Source organism: Curcuma longa, chromosome 11, assembly GCF_044706935.1.
Source record: "Curcuma longa cultivar G26 ecotype Majalengka, Jawa Barat chromosome 11, ITB_CL_G26_1.1, whole genome shotgun sequence".
Taxonomy (NCBI): Eukaryota; Viridiplantae; Streptophyta; class Magnoliopsida; order Zingiberales; family Zingiberaceae; genus Curcuma; species Curcuma longa.
In genome coordinates this window covers 33226993-33243106 of record NC_133871.1, presented here as the reverse complement: position 1 = coordinate 33243106, position 16114 = coordinate 33226993, and the positions used below count along the sequence as shown (strand labels likewise).

General features: G+C 40.0%; 2 protein-coding genes and 1 long non-coding RNA gene across 4 annotated transcripts; 1 reads left to right on the top strand and 2 right to left on the bottom strand.

Moving 5' to 3' along the window:
- The first annotated feature begins 339 nt into the window (after nucleotides 1–339).
- On the top strand, nucleotides 340–815 carry LOC141837876 (FCS-Like Zinc finger 15-like). The gene has a single exon (XM_074725245.1). The coding sequence runs from the start codon at nucleotides 340–342 to the stop codon at nucleotides 709–711; it is 372 nt and encodes a 123-aa protein (XP_074581346.1). The 3' UTR covers nucleotides 712–815.
- A 388-nt stretch (nucleotides 816–1203) lies between these two features.
- On the bottom strand, nucleotides 1204–5515 carry LOC141837844 (sucrose synthase 1-like). Of its 2 annotated transcripts, XM_074725216.1 has the most exons (15): nucleotides 5392–5513; nucleotides 4867–5004; nucleotides 4650–4779; nucleotides 4418–4569; nucleotides 4031–4342; nucleotides 3748–3964; nucleotides 3559–3654; nucleotides 3293–3466; nucleotides 3074–3190; nucleotides 2817–2983; nucleotides 2521–2745; nucleotides 2121–2439; nucleotides 1781–2025; nucleotides 1563–1701; nucleotides 1204–1471 (listed from the first exon to the last, which is right to left on the bottom strand). In XM_074725216.1, exons 2-15 carry the CDS (start codon nucleotides 4962–4964, stop codon nucleotides 1409–1411), a joined length of 2454 nt encoding a protein of 817 aa, XP_074581317.1. In that variant the 5' UTR covers nucleotides 4965–5004; nucleotides 5392–5513; the 3' UTR covers nucleotides 1204–1408. The 2 variants fall into 2 exon arrangements, with proteins under 2 accessions (XP_074581317.1, XP_074581316.1); XM_074725215.1 differs by having other exon boundaries at nucleotides 4031–4569; nucleotides 5392–5515.
- A 3438-nt stretch (nucleotides 5516–8953) lies between these two features.
- On the bottom strand, nucleotides 8954–10061 carry LOC141837817 (uncharacterized). The gene is made up of 3 exons (XR_012602573.1): nucleotides 9865–10061; nucleotides 9599–9757; nucleotides 8954–9173 (listed from the first exon to the last, which is right to left on the bottom strand). It is a non-coding gene; the product is annotated as an uncharacterized LOC141837817 (long non-coding RNA).
- Between the last annotated feature and the right edge of the window lie 6053 nt (nucleotides 10062–16114).

Sequence of the window (16114 nt, the reverse complement as noted above, 5' to 3'; positions counted from 1 at the left end):
AATCAACTCTCCCTGCTTTCAGAATCATGCAATAGATAAATATTTGTGTAGGACAGTTCCATTGAAACAGACCAATTAGAACATTCCACCCACCACGAAGGCACATGCTGGCTAAACCTTTTTGGTGTCCCTAATTCATTACATTCAAGCACACAAAAGAGCAATCTGAGTGACAGTTTCCGAAGTAGAAGAAATTAAAGCAGCTCCCCATTTTAGCATGTGAAAGAGGTGAAGAATTGTTTTGGCCGGGGACCTCGAGTGGCTTTAAGTAGCCAGCCATGAGCCACGGATTCTGTGTGTAAACCCACTCCTCTTCTGTAACCTCGCCTTCTCATCGAGATGTCGTCGACGAACAAGACCATCTTCTACGTCAGCGACGAAGGCGGCGAGGCCAGCAAGAGGGCAGTGAGCATCAGAGTGCCCCAGCAGGCGAAACGGGCATCGTCGTCGGGGAGAGGCCTCGAAGGCCTGCGCATTGTCATACACGACGACGAAGGGGAGAAAGGATCGAACGTCCTGACCAAATCTGCGACCGCAACGAGCAGGCTGATACGGCTGCCGGAGTTGGGGTTCTTGCAGTCGTGCTGCTTCTGCAGGAGGGAGCTCAACCCCTGCAGGGATGTTTACATGTACAGGGGAGACCAAGGATTTTGCAGTGATGAGTGCCGTTCTCGCCAAATCGACTGGGCGAACGAAGAGAATTTGAAGTGAGTGCGAGAGATAGATTGAAAGTCCTTCGTCCACGTGAAACGACGAACAAGATCTCCAAATTCAGATCGAACGAGGTTTCTTGTTGTTTGTTCCTTTGCTCCTTCATATCTGTAGCTTTTAATGGGTAAAGGAATTTTGCAAAATTGCTTGCGAGTTTTTTTCTAGAAACAGCTAGAAACGCCACGTAGGGAAATAAGAGCATCCATTATGTCACTACCTACTTTAAATTTTAAAAAAATATTTATTAGTTTTAGAGAAATTAAAATTTAATTAAACAAAATCGCACGTGGGGCTAAGGCGGTGAATCTAGCCACCAGCCGCACGCACGTGTCGTGCGTGCGCCATTCGTGCGTGAGCCCATTCTGGAACGCGTGGGGCCGCAGAGAACGACCACGCCATCCGCTCAAATGGTACAGAACAAACGCAGTGGCCTCTCCATCCATGGCCATGGCCCATGGCCATGGCCGCAGGGCTTGGATTGGGAATGGCAAATGTAAATCTGAGATTCAATGATTCATCACTCAAGTGTTGCAAAGGTCGAAGCAAATTGGAAAGATTACAGATTAAAAAAGCACTCAAAAGGGAGCAAAAACAACGTCCCCAGAATCGGATAGAGGAATCACATTGCTAGGAAACAAATCCCAATGAAGAGAGTATGGCCTAGCATCTTATTATTGCTCAGTAAACGTCTTGAGAATTACTCAGTGGGAGCTGCGTTCTGTGTGTTTTCGGGGTCGAAGGACAAAGGAACAGAGCTTGCCTGGAATATAATCACGTCGACTCAGATTGGAACGTAACAACGCACGCACTCAGTATTCAAATTGGATATCAGAGTAGAAATGGTTGCTTACCAAGGCACGATACTTGAGGGCATAGAACATTTCGAGGTAACGACGGGTCTCGCGCCTCTCGAGGTTTGAAACATGCTTCCAGAATCCATAGACACCAGTCAACGTCATCAGCCTCTCGGAGTACAGCTTCCAAGTGTACCTGTTGAAGTTTCCATGCAGATTTGAAAAGGAATTGTGTATTCAATCAAAGTTTGCAGAGGAAAAGAGTTGAGCCTCACTTCTCATAGATCCTCTGTAGTCCTCCTCTGGAGATTTTATCCCAGTGGGTGGCATCGTCCTTGCATTTCTCGAAGAATTCGATCAGGATCTCAGTGGCTTTATCCCCTTGGTAAGGATCAATGTGGAAGCCAGATACTCCATGAACAATGATTTCTGCAGGACCTCCGTAGGCTGTAGCAAAGGTAGGCAGAGCGCAGGTCATGGATTCGACCACCGTGAGCCCGAAAGCTTCATAAAGGGCAGGCTAAACAAACAATGAATTCACTTTCAGTCAATCGAGAGTTGTAGATTCTGATGCCTCCCAAAAGAGAAGACAAATCAATGAATTTGTCAATTTACCTGCACAAATGCTCCTTTAGTATCAGCAATACATCGGTACAGCTCTCCATTGCGAAATCGGTCCATCTGGGCAGAGATCCACCTTATATGACCATTCAGATTGTACTGCTCGATAAGATCAAACATCTTCTTCCTTTCAGCTAGCTCCTCGATATCCTTCGATTCCTTGCCATGATCTCCTGCCACCACGACAAGGTTAACCAGTTCGCGCAACCTCGGGCTCTTGCCGTATATCTCTACGAGACCAGTTAAGTTTTTCACGCGATCCAATCTTGCCATTGAGAAGATGATGGGTTTGTTTCTGTCCTTCAGCACAAACCTGCGCAAAATCAAAGCAATTTAGTTAGCTCGAAGGATGACAGGGCACACCAAACCAATCTAACTTGTAAGAGGATCTCACTTGTGCTCATCGTTCTCGACGTCACTGAAAAGCAGCTCCTCAATCTCAGAGTGGAAGTGGTTAAGTCTTTTCTCAGTCTCAAAGTGAGGGAAGTAGACTGACATATCAGCTCCAGGTGAAACAATGTTAAACTTTGGATCAAACACATTGATTCCATGCACTACACGGTACAGTCCAGGAAGGGTAAATGCAGTGTGAGACTCATACTGTCCCACAGTGTCCTTACTGTAACACAGAAATATATATGTTCAGATAAGTTTTATAGTAACTAAATCAGAAGTAAGATGTCAAAATACCTTCCAGCAATCTCTTGGAAGGTGCTAGTGATGATGAAATCAGTATGGTTCATGGCAAACAAATCAGCTGTGAATTGGGAAGAGAAGTGATACTGATTCTCGAACTTCTTCCAGTAGATATCCGAATTCGGGTACTTTGTTTTCTCCAAAGCATGGGCAATTGTGCACTGCAAGTAGACAAGTTGAGATTATAATGAATGATAAGACACTACTTGGGAAAGAATCAAAGTGTACATTTTGTTCGCAAACGTGCATACCTGAGTGACACCTAGTTTATGCGCGAGCAAAGATGCTACTAGATTCCCATCGCTGTAGTTTCCAATAATCAAATCCGGTGTTAATTGGAGCTCTATATCAAGTTCTTTTATGACATCCTGTTGACAAGAAAGATGATATACAATGAGGCAAGCAAATTTGAATTGGGTGTCAGTTTCAGATATAAGATGTGAGGGGGGAAGAGCAGAGCAAACATTTACCTCAGTGTAAGTCTCTAGGTAAGGCCACACATCAAAACGCGAGATCCATCTGCGTAGGATCCCATTTTTGTTTCTGAAAGGCACTCGCAGAATGCTCGTGTGCTCCGTTCCTTCGACCTGTTCAAGTCGCTGACTGCAAGTAGTCCCTACTGCATCAGGGAGCAATCTAGTAACCTGTTATAAGAAGAACTAAAAGAGTCACACAAGGTCATTGTGATTAGCATATCTGAACTGGATTCAAGCATGTGTTTCGATGTCAAGTTTACGATGAGAATACGGGGAGTGATGTGAAGGCCTTGCTGCTTTATTCGGAGGAGCATCTCATTCTCCAAAGCACGGACTTGATCCAAAATGTAAACGACCTGCAGATGGATTGGAAGATAGGAGTAAGAGTCTGAGAGAGAGTGGGGTGCAACTCAACGTCGAAACCTGCTGAAAAATTGAAGAATTTGCACCTGGCCACCAGTGTCAGGGTATCCCAAAACATTAGCTTGTGCAAAATATCCATGCGGGGATAGGATGACGACGTTAAAGACCATTGGAATTGTTCCAAGGAATTTCTCCAGCGTGCATGGATCAGGGGCCTCAAGAAGATCAAGAAGCATGTGCATGGTTTCGAGTACACGTTTAGCCGTGTCACCCCACCCCTTCTCAAAACCAAGCTCTTGAAACCTAAAAATCAAACACTTCAAGCTTCTCTCTAAATTGATCATGATCAGTGAGCACAGATGAAGTTACCTATCATTGAACTCGGAGTACGGAGTGTCTGCAGGGATGCTCAGCAGGTATCCCTCAGCCTTCCTCAGTGCTGATTGCAGGCCACTAGGGCTTCGTATTCTTTCATTCAGCATCATCACCGTGCCCTTGTAACTGTGCTTCTGCAGAAAAGCAAGCAGTGGGTACATGCTCTCCTTGTCAACAAACATCTTTGAAGAAAGATGTCGGTTCAGGAACTCGACTCCGTTGCCGATGGATTTAGACAGTGACGGACGGGGAAAGGAAGCATTGAAGGGTTCAAAATCCAACTCCAGCACGAAGTCGCCGTCGGAACTGAAGAAGAGGCAACAAAACTGTAACTTCAATAGGTAAAGGTGAAGTTTACACACAGATCGTAGATCAACATACACTCCGTCCACGAGTTTTTCCTTGAACTGCAGGTACTCAGATTCAGTGAGCTCGCCCACACCCAAGTCACTCACGTTCACCTGAACATATTCCCAGACACCAGGCCTAGGCCGAATGGCAATAGCGACAAGCGGCGGTATGACTATGGCTTCCTGCACACCACAGAATCATCAGTTCTACTAACGCCGACAAAAACCCAGTTCTCGATCGACTTTTGGCATCAATTGGTCACCTGTGCAGCTCTTACAACATCTTCGAAACCTCCTCCTTTCAGCTTTTCTCTCTCTTCCTTGGAGAATGCGGCTTCAAACTCTGCAAGCAATTGGTGTCTTTGCAGCATCCCCTTTCCCTGGTTAACATATCTGAACATCGATAAAGAAAGCATCAATTTCTTGTACACTCCTTACCAAAATCACTAGTTTTTTGAGGTTAGATTATTAGTTCCATACCTCGTGAAGACAGCCAGCAGTTCATTCGGATTAGAGGAAAGAGAATCAGTGAGTCGCTCCTTGAAGCTAAGAACGCGAGTCAAGGTGCGGGCAGCCATGTCCTCTTTGTATCCCTTCTAAGCCTCAGAAGCCTAAAACCTGAAGAAACAATAAATGAACAAGAGTATGAAGTAATATGAGTTGGAAGGATTGACTGAACAACCGGATGACACCACATGGGAACCCAATTAGAGATCTTTGACTTCAATTGGTAGCATTAATCATACAATTCGACTCAAAGAAATAGTCTGGAAATCGATCAATAAAACTGAAGAGACCAACAACAAAAACAGTACTAGTCTAACAACTTCCTGGAACACGTAAATAAGTGATGGTTACAGAAGCTCTAGAAAAGGAGACTTATAGATTCAAGGAACCAAATCAGAGTTTATTTTTCCTCCTTTAGAACGGCAAGAAGAAAAATATTTCCATGCGTTGGAAAGTCGAGGAAACCAAAATTAGATCTTTCAGGAAGAGCGACGTTACCCAGGGAGTCTGAGGCAGAGATGGTCGGACGAGGTAAAGCCCCGGAAGCAAAAATCTACCGAGAAAGGAAGAAAATGCCAAAAAATGGTTCACGCCGACGACTCGAACGAAGAAGGAATGAGGAATGGGAGGGCTCCTTGCAGCATATTTATAGTGTACAATAGCCAGCACTTTCTTCTTCTCGTCTGCAACTCGTCTGAGTTCTTCGCGCGACGACCGTATCAGAATCAAAACCCATCTGCAGATTCTGGTCCGATGCTGGTCCAAAACCACTGCAGCACCATTGATTTGATTAATTTCTGCGTAACAATGTTTAGGATGTTGTTGTTTACGACTTCTCAGTACTGTTCATCAGATAAGACAATTAAGTTTCGTCGACCTTTAGTTCAGTCATGATTCTGGCCTGAATCTCGCCGTGCCCAGCGCCGGCACACATGTCCGATTATAAAAAGGCTGAGTACTTTGGCGTGCAACTGCCATTCGTCGCCATCATCATTGACGCATAAGAAAAATATATTCAGAAGAAAAATGTATCACGTAACTCCAAGAACACTGTCACAAGGGCAAGGAGACATCATTTTTTGTTTTTCCTAATCTTGCATATTAAGAGGAATAGAAAGATGGTTGACTTTGAGAAATTTTTTTTGCTAATGGTGGGGCCAAGCTGAGTCAGATGGGAGCCATTTCCACTAATCCTTATCTAATGACACGCATCAAAAAAATTTTCCCAACTATTATTCTCTTATATATTATTTTTAATTCTCTCTATGCCAAGTAATTATTAAGACCCACTTGCTGCTGCTAATTAATTAATTAATTAATTAATTATTAATTTATTGGGGGAGAAAGTAGAGCCATGTTCAATGAATCTAAGAGCTCGCATGGTTTTGGATGCAAGGACATTGTTTGGAGGGGCGTGATCTAATGGAGAGTACTTTGATCTCTTAGATTGTTAATTAAATGACGTGGTCAAAAGGATTGTTTTTGCTTCGTGATTTTAAGCTAATGAATTGACTCCTCAAAAGGATGCTCATCGGAGACCTCAATATCATCCGGACCTCAAAAGAATGTTCTAGTTGAAAGCTATACTGTCTGGAAACGGCATTTAGACTGCCGTCTCCGTTTTCGAAACGGGGAGAAACGTTTCCATCCGTGGAAACTTACAAGAAACAGCCAATGGAGGCCATAGCGGCGTTGGGGCCAGGCGGCCCGACCGCAGAGCGGGCGTTGACAGCGCTAGAGCTCCTCTGCACGGTCCTGGACGGCGCCGCGGAGGAGCGGAGCCACCCCGCGACAGCGCCGGCGCTAGCCGGAGCAGTAGAAAAGATGACAGGGAGGGGGCGGGAGTACCCCATCGGGGTGCCGGACGGAACTTTATCTGGAGTTCGCCATCAAGGTGCCGGACAGTAGAAAATTAGCTTCTTTCCTGCAAAATCTCCCCCTTTTGAAACATAAATTTGGTAAGCGATGAGGAAAGACTCGATCTTGGGATCGCAATCGTACCGTCAAGATGGACAGAGCCGTCGGAGTGGAAGCCGATGGAGCCTGTGTATGTGCCGGAGAACGATCCACCAGGAAGTGTTCCGCCGTGGGCGAGGCCCAAGGATAAAGTTCCGTTCTGGCTTTGGTTGCCTCCTTCCTCTTTAGCGTATGCGTTGGTTTCTTGGCAGCGCTAGAGCTCCTCTGCACGGTCCCGGACGGTCCCGGATGAGGCCCAAGGGGGTTTCTTGTACGTTTCCAAAATCTAGAAACTTCATTATTGCCGTTTCCCCATTTCCGTTTTCGCATTTCCCGTTTCTCGTCTCCAAGTTTCCAGACAGCATAGGTTGAAAGTGTGTTTGTGCATGAATTTTAACCTAGCAGTCGATTAAAAATTTTTATCAATCAATTGTTAGTCATGAGGTTTGTTTTCTCTGTTCGCACGTGATGTTGTTTGCTCGAGAATGGTGGCGAAAAAAATCTAAATCTGTCATCGTTCTTCGTGGTCTCCATGAAACAATACGAATAGTTCAAACTCTAAGTTAAATTCCAACCTATCTGAACATAGATTCGACAGATATACATCGATGTGCTATTACAAATAGAATTGAATGTAAAATTGATATATACATATCAAATTGTTGAAATCTAATCCTTACATTTTAGAAAACGACGATAAACTAATTTTAAGTTCTGATACCAATTGAAAAGAATATAATACATCGAAACGAAAACAAAGGATGCATTATAGGATCTAGTAATTAATCATCTATAAGGCAAAATTGAAAACCAAAGGATTGGTTTGAATCAAGCATCCAATGTTATTGCTTGCTTTCTTGTCGCTAACCAGAGTTCCTACAACGTAGTGGAGTCTTTTGCAGGAATTGACGACAACTGAAGTCCTCGTCTCAATGGGAAAGAGTTCATGCAAGGAAGAAGAAGAAAGAAGATTTCAGCATGCCAATTGAAATCAAATCTTCTCCTACCCAAGCCCATCCTACAGGGACCATCCATTATATAACCCGTAGCCGATTGACAATTAATAAATATTAATGAATTGGATTGTCGAATCTACACATGCAGTCAATGCCAACTCAAGGCATAGGGCCTATGCCTAGGACCTAATTTTGTTGGGAACCATAAGTTTTAATATTTAATATTAATTATATTCATTTTTTTAATTTTTTAAAAAATTATTTTTAAAAACATCCATTTTAATTTTAGATTATTTAATTTTATTTGTTATAGATTTTTTAATTGTATACTTATTTTTTAAAATCAAAGCGACACATTGATCTCTAAAACATATGTGTCTGCATAATTATTGATGATCTTGTGCCTTTCCCCTCTCTCGTTAGTGTTCCCATGCACGTTTCCTCTCTCATATAGTGTGATCTTATGTCTTTCTCTTCTCTCACCGATTATACTCTTAGGGTGCGTTTGGTTGAGGGTCATCCGTGATTACCTTGGTTATATGATTACCAAGTAATCACATTACCAAGGTTATAGGGAATGAAACATAACCTAATGTTGTTTGGTTTAATCCTAAGTAATGAGATAAAACCTTGTTTGTTTGAAGGTTTTAATGTATTACTTACTTTTACATTTACTGTATTACCCCTAGTTCAATTATAATTATTTTTTTTTAACTAAATTAATTTGATATTTAATTATTTTTAAAATTAAATTAAATTATTATTTATAATATTAATAATATAATATATATTATGATTTGCATTTTTTATTACAATTATTAATTTTTATAATTAAATTATAATTATATATAATTAAATTATATATATATATTTTTTTATTTTTATTTTTGTTAAAAAAAATGAAAATAATGATTTGTTGTTTCTTTTTTACTTCGACTTGCACAGCTTTGCAATTCATGGAGACGGACATTGTTCAGTCATTTGCCTTCCCTACTACTCGTATGGGAAAATGACCAAGAGATGTAATCGGAAGGAGAGATCTTGTGTTTCCCAGCTTCGCAGGAAACTGACAACAGCATCTCTGCGCCAAGAGTGCATGTGAACAGCAATGAGCATCTTTTCATTTCTTTATGCAATTACTGGGAGAGTTCAAGGATATGCAACAAGCAAGCAAAGAACATTTCCGTGCAACAAGCAAGCAAAGAAATTCAAGAAGGTCACACAACAAACAAGCATAGCAAAGGACATCAAAAGGAAAGAGAAAGGTAAAACTCTGGGCTTTGCATCTCTTCGACTCTTCCTCAGGAGCAAATACACAGCAGCATATGAAAGTAGATTTTCTCATTCTTCAACTCGGAGACAGCAAATCTACCAAAACGCAAACCAGCCGTTAAGCAAACAGAAAAATATCGAATTCAAAAAAGGAGATAATATTAAACTGATCGGATAAACATGAAGTGCATGGTTCACATCAGAATAAACAAATTACATATATATCAATTGAACAAAGAAGGAAATTAGTATATAAATTTAATTGTATCAACTGTTTCAGCTCATAGACTAAGTTGTCCATGAACTAAACACAATGTAATAAGTTTCCAAATTTAACAAAAAGAAATAAGTATAATGTTTTCTCATTTATGACTGAAACAGAAGTCTGTGGAGACCCTCAACATAACTGATCTTATTTCCACCTAAATAGAGCTCTTTTATCAGTGTGCCATTTGGAAATCCTGAAATTTAAAAACATTGGATTATATTCCTATCCCAAGTGATAAATTCTCCAAAGTAACTGATAAATTCTCCATGACCAATCTGTGAGATTCTGTTGTAGCTGAGATTGAGAACCCGCAGCCTCAAAAGTTCTTTCAGTCCCTCAATTGTTGTAATTTTGTTCCTAGACAAGTCAAGTGTAAGGAGACTCTTTGGGAGGCTTCCTGAGGAAATGTGGGCTGCAGCAATACGAAAGAGATTGATATAATGTCTAACAAATCTTCTATATTGAAACATCACGTAAGATTTACATTTTAACAATTTACAATAGTTTGTTTGTTCATACCAATCATATTGCCAGATAAATTAACTGATCGGAGATTGCTGAAGGCTGAAATAACTGGAATAGCTTTCAAACCCATACTAGAAATGTGAGCCGTGTGGGGAAAGGAACATGATGGTTGGAAGATGTAGCTGCCTCGCGGAAGAGGAGGCTCACGATCAGGACGGGAGAGGAGGCTCGCTGGCGGAAAGCTTGCGGAGAGGAGGTTTTCGTCGGAGGATCAGGAGAGGGGAGAAGAGGCGTTCGCTCGCGGGAGAGGAGGCTCGCGATCAGACAGGAGAGGGGACTCGCTCGCGGAAGAGGAGGCTCGCGATCAGGACGGGAGAGGAGGCTCGCTGGCGGAAAGCTTGCGGAGAGGAGGTTTTCGCCGGAGGATCAGGAGAGGGGAGAAGAGGCGTTCGCTCGCGGGAGAGGAGGCTCGCGATCAGACGGGAGAGGGGGCTCGCTTGCGGAAGAGGAGGCTCGCTCGCGGAAGAGGAGGCTCGCGATCAGGACGAGAGAGGAGGCTCGCTGGCGGAAAGCTTGCGGAGAGGAGGTTTTCGCACGGGAGAGGAGACTCGCGATCGGGGACGGCTGCTCGCGGAGGGTTGAGGGTCTCGGGGAGGATAATTTTGTAAACAAAAATTACTTAACCCCGGAATCAAGAAAAACCTAAGTTTTTCTTGGTTATCTAATTCCGGATTAGATAACCTTTTTTGCTGACGTATGCTGTCAGGTATAACATATTACTTCGGAATCAACGATTACCTAAACCAAACAAGGGTTTAATTGATTACCTTAGATGGATAACCAAGGTAATCGCAGATTACCCCCAATCAAACGCACCCTTAAAGGACATCCTTTTCCTCTCTTATCGTCGCTATTTCTTTTTCTTCTTTGATAATGATAAGAACAAAAAGTAGGGGTTTCCCAATCATTTGACCCAAAGTAATATGCTAGCCTTTTTAAGCATCAAATTGATTTTTTTTATTATATAAACTAAAAAATGACCACCTTCTATTAGTAAAATTTTAAAATATAAAGATATGAGTATTATTGCATTAGATCAGTTAAACAATTTTATTTTTTTCAGAATTATAGAACAAATGAATTCACATTTGTTTTGATTTCGATTGCAAATGAAATAAATATAAAATTTTATAAAAATATATAATTAAAAGAAATAAATAATTTAATAAGAATTAAAGGTGAAATTTTTTAAAATTAATTATTTTAATTATATTATCACTCGTATCATTTCTTCACTTTAAAATAGGTTTAAATAGTTTAAAATATATGAAGATAATTTTGATTTTTTTTATGACATAGAAAAGTTTTTAAAAAATTATTATTACTTTTTAAAAGAAAAAAATTTGAATCTTGAAAACTTTTAAAATATGTTATTTGATATTGATGGTTTAGATTTATTTTCAAAATTAAAATTTTTAAAAGAAATAATAAATCCAAATTAAAAGATATTAATTTTTTTTTAAAAAGTAATTTTTTCCAATACATACATAATTTATATATACTATTGACAAAATACATTGTTACTATAGCTTACTGACAAAATACATGTTACTATAGCTTCAGCTTCGTGATTTTTAAAATTAAAATTAATAAAATTTTATTTTCGTTCAATAATAATTTTATTATTTGAAAAAAAATATTATCAAAACTTAATATAAAATTTTAATTATTAATTTTGCATCTCAAAAAATTTAAAAACTAAATTTTATATAAAAATTTATTTTTATAAAATTATAGTATTTTTTTAAAATAAAGATTTAAATATTATCTTGCTTAGTTCTTCAAAAATGATTAAGACGACCCTCCATGCTTGCTATCTTAAACTTCTTTCATATAGTCCTCAAGAAATAGCACAGACGGTGGACGTATGACATTTCTAATATAATAGTTAGAGATTGAATCTCGTGAGAATTCATGATGTGTCATTCACCCTACCATGCATCTCTTGTGTATGTACTTAAATTTATCTCCCTTCATATCCGGTGAGGTCGGCTTTAAGAGGTCGTTGAGATGATGGATCCACCTTTTTAAAACCTCCTTCATACATCATGCATTAGATTACTTAATTGATATTTAATATTAATAACAATTATTATGTGGGTTAATTCACAACCACTCAATATCAATGATGTTCTCTACTAAGAGGGAATTCAACTTATCTCTCTAAGTTGTTCTCTATAGTATATTGTGTCATTCGAACCAGGAAAAAGCTGTAGGGTTTACAATAAGCTCAATACTTTGTAAGATTGGTGGGGCGCGTTAGAGGGGTGTGAATAACGCGATTTATTCGTTCTTTCTATCACAGAGACTAGCAACGGAATCAGAAATTAATATAAGGGGACTCATAGATTTACTTGGTTCCTAATCCTCTATGGTTAATATATCCAAGGCCTATATACGGGAGGCACCTGGCCACTAGTGGCTCCTTTCCAGACGTTTATCCAGAGGCGGAAAAACTCATCTTATAGTCCAATCAATAATAAACGATAACGCAAATGTAAGACTTAAGAAAAGAATAAACCAAACGCGTGTAGTAGCCGATCTGGAAGTCCTGAGCGTGATGAGCTTAGGGTTTTTATGATTTTAATCGATTCAATTTTGGGCTTTTACATGAAAATAAATTATGAAATGGATCGATTTGATCTTAATTGTCCTATATTGCATAATCTGAGGTTTGATTCTAATTTTCATGATTTTATGGCAATTTTTGGCATTAATTTGATTTTTATTGATTTTAGGGTTAAATCGGACCCGACTCGAGCTAAACCGTGGTCAACTCAAGTCAAATTGCCAAACCGATCAAGCCAACATGGAGGACATGACTCAGATCGAGCCTGATCAAAATTTCAGAATTTTTTGGAAACCCTAGACTGCCCTAGAGCTCAGATCAAAGTCTGCACCGTTGGATTCAAAATCAATGGCTCCAGATTAATTGATTAATCAGCGTATAAAACCCAAACTTACCCGATGAACAGTGGCTGCGCGCACTGTTCACCTTCGTCCCCGCGAGAAGCACCCTGCTCAGCGACGTACGCTCCACGGCGCAGCCCCGTCCACCCAAACCGATTCCATTGCAATCCTTGATCCTTGAGGAGTTAAACGCCGGCCGATTGGGTATTTTCCGGCAGCTGGACGGCGGCGCGACGGAGAGGGTTTCTTCCGGCGGCCAACCCCTGTGTTTCTTCGTGTTCCGGCCATCTGCTGCACAATCCGAAGCCGCGATTCCTTCTGAGGGGTTCTCCTGAGGATCGTGGAGCACGCCTTGAATCATCAGCAAAGCCATCGGAGCAAGAAGAAGCTAGGAATCCAGTTTTTGCCATCTCAAACGTTGCTGCACGGCCTGTTTCCCGGCCGGAGAGGGTTTTTTCGGCGTGTTTTCTGGGTCCGGCAGCTAGCAAACAACCTACGACCACGTGAAGACTCCGTGAAGATCAGTGAAGCCAAATTGGGGTTCAAGCTGGATTGACACCCAGCTGAGGAAGAACAAAGGAAAAGGGATGGATGATGTTTCTGTTTTCTGATTTTGCAGTTTCTGATTTCTGTTTCTGTTTTGTCTGATTTCTGAAGATTTCCATTACAAATCTAATTCTTAGCAAACTTTGTGTATTTGTTAATGGTTAGCTGTTGTTTGGATTCAAATTGTTTTAGAGTTTGATTAGTTAGTTTAACCTTCCACTTGCAATTCCTGAAATTCTGATACTTGTTCTTCTTTCCCAAGTACTGTTCCGTGCCAATATGTGTGACACATGTTCGGCACTGTTCAGTGCCAATTGTTGTTACCTTAGGATGAGTTTCAATTGAATTGTTTCATTTTGCTTGCACCAATTGCATGAAATTTCCTTTAGTTTGCATTTAGGTTAGGATTCTCACTTCTTGCGTTTAGGATTTCTATTTGTTTTTATTTTTAGGTTTAATGATTCAAGCATTTAGGTTTGGGTTTTTGCTTTCATTAGGAAATAATTTTGGTTTCAATTGCATTTCACTAATTTAGTTACTTGATTTTAATTTACATTTCATTTCAAAAACCCAAAACCCCCATTTTTATTCGTGAAAACCCAAAAAGAACGACACACCCAAGCTCAATTTAAACAATTTTCTACTAGTCCTTGGAAAAACACGACTCGAGGCCCCTATACTTCATTTATTTGTATTTATCGTGGGTTTTCGATAAAATCTATAAATTCTAATTTGAAGCCCTATCGTGACACCTAGTTTAGGGCTTTTCAAATTTTGGCGCCGTTGCCGGGGAATAACTAGTAGGAATTGTTTGATTTTGAGCTTATGAATAATTTTCTTTATTGTTACTTGGATCATTGTTGGTTTCTAAAATGTATGGAAATTCTTTTTATCAACAACCATTTTATCAACAATCTGAACAACAAAATTTTTATTTGCAGGGCCAATATCAAGGTTTTCAACATGTGGATCAACAATTTCAAGCTCAAAACCAGAATTTTCAGAGTGGGCAGTTTCAACAACAATCAAATCAATTTTCAGCAACCTTATCAGCCCCCACAGCAATTTCAACAACAATTTCAACAATTTTCAGCCCCAAAGTCAATTTTGACAGCCTCAATTCAATGAATTTTCAGCAAAATCAGTTTCAACCTTCAAACCAAGATTTTCACAGCCCTATGGTGGTTTCCAACAGCCCCTAAATCAAGGTTTTCAAGGCACATAATTTTCAGCAACATTCATGGAATTTTCAAGGGAATTTTCAGCATCAAAATCCTTCATTTCAAGCCCAAAATCAATGTCAATCATCATTTTCTCAAAGCGGACAGATTTGTAGTCAAATTCAGCAGCCCATCTATTTTCAAGATCAGCAAAACTCATACTCAAATCAAGATGAATATGAAAATTCTATTGAGTTTATTCAACAACAACAAAGGCTAGAGGAGATGATGCAATCTCAACAAAGGACTGCTACAACCTTGAAAAATCTTGAGAGGCAACTTGAACAACTTGTAAATAGCATGAATCAAGTACAAGCTCAAAGATCAAACACTCAAGAATCGGAATTTTATGAAGAAATTTCAGCAACTCCTTCTCCCACACAAATCAGCCCCGAAATAGATTTTACAGCAATTAATTGTGACCAAAATTCAAGAAACACAAAGGCACAGGTTGATTTCACTTTGGATGATGGAGAGGATACATTGGTTATTCAGAGAGTTGTTCTGGAACCTAGTCTTGATTCATGTGCAGTTGAAGATGTTCAAATGGGTGTAGGGGATTGCACTGAGCCCCAGGGATCACCATTATTGATTGAGGATTCTGAGGAGAGATATTTAAGTGTAGGGGATTGCATGGAGGCAATACCCCAAGAATCACTTCCAGTTAGGATACATTCACTTGAGTCAGAGCAGGAATCCTCATCTGAGGAGGATGAAGTTGTGGAGCCACATAATCAGGAATTAGGGCTTATTTGTGATCACTCCAGTATTTGCCATGCTTCAGGTACCTCCTATTCATCCATGGATATTATTCATGCCCATCATTCAGAAAATGTCATAGAGGTACCAGTTTTTGATTTTCTTGGATGTGATTCATTTCTTTATGCATGCCCTAAACATTTTGATATTACTATTTCTGCTCTTTCTTACTCCACATGCGTGTGGAAGATTGGTTCTATTTTTGGCCTTGCAGATTTATTTGAAAAATCAGATTGCACACTTCCACGGTTGATAGAGTCTCCATTAATGCTGAAAAAGGCAACAACAATTCAAGCAACAATCGAGCTTCCCAAGTGGATGCTCCATCTGAATCACCTTCGACCACCTGAGACATCATTCAAGGAGGTGAAGAATTTTGAAAAAGCAACTCAGCACATTCATGGCCATATTATGAAGATGCTTACCTCTCCCCGATCCATTCCATTACCGGCGTGGATCTTATTACTGAATCTTCTACAACCGCCAGGATGAAGGGGAGTTTGTTCCAACTTTCACTTCTTTTTCATTGTTAATACCATATGTTGCTTTTACTTTGCATTTTTAGTTTAAATCAGTAATAAAATTCATTTTCATGAGCATTTTGGATTTTGCATGCATGGTTTAGGGTAGGGAATAAGAACCTTGAAAGTGTACCCCCTAGGACCTCTTTATATCATGTTAGAAGCTCTTGAAAGAAAATTACATTTGATTGATTATTCTAGGATTTAAATCCATGGATGAACACTTTGGAATGCTTGCATGACCCTTAGTAATGGAACCTAGATTGATGAACTTGAGAAAATGCGATT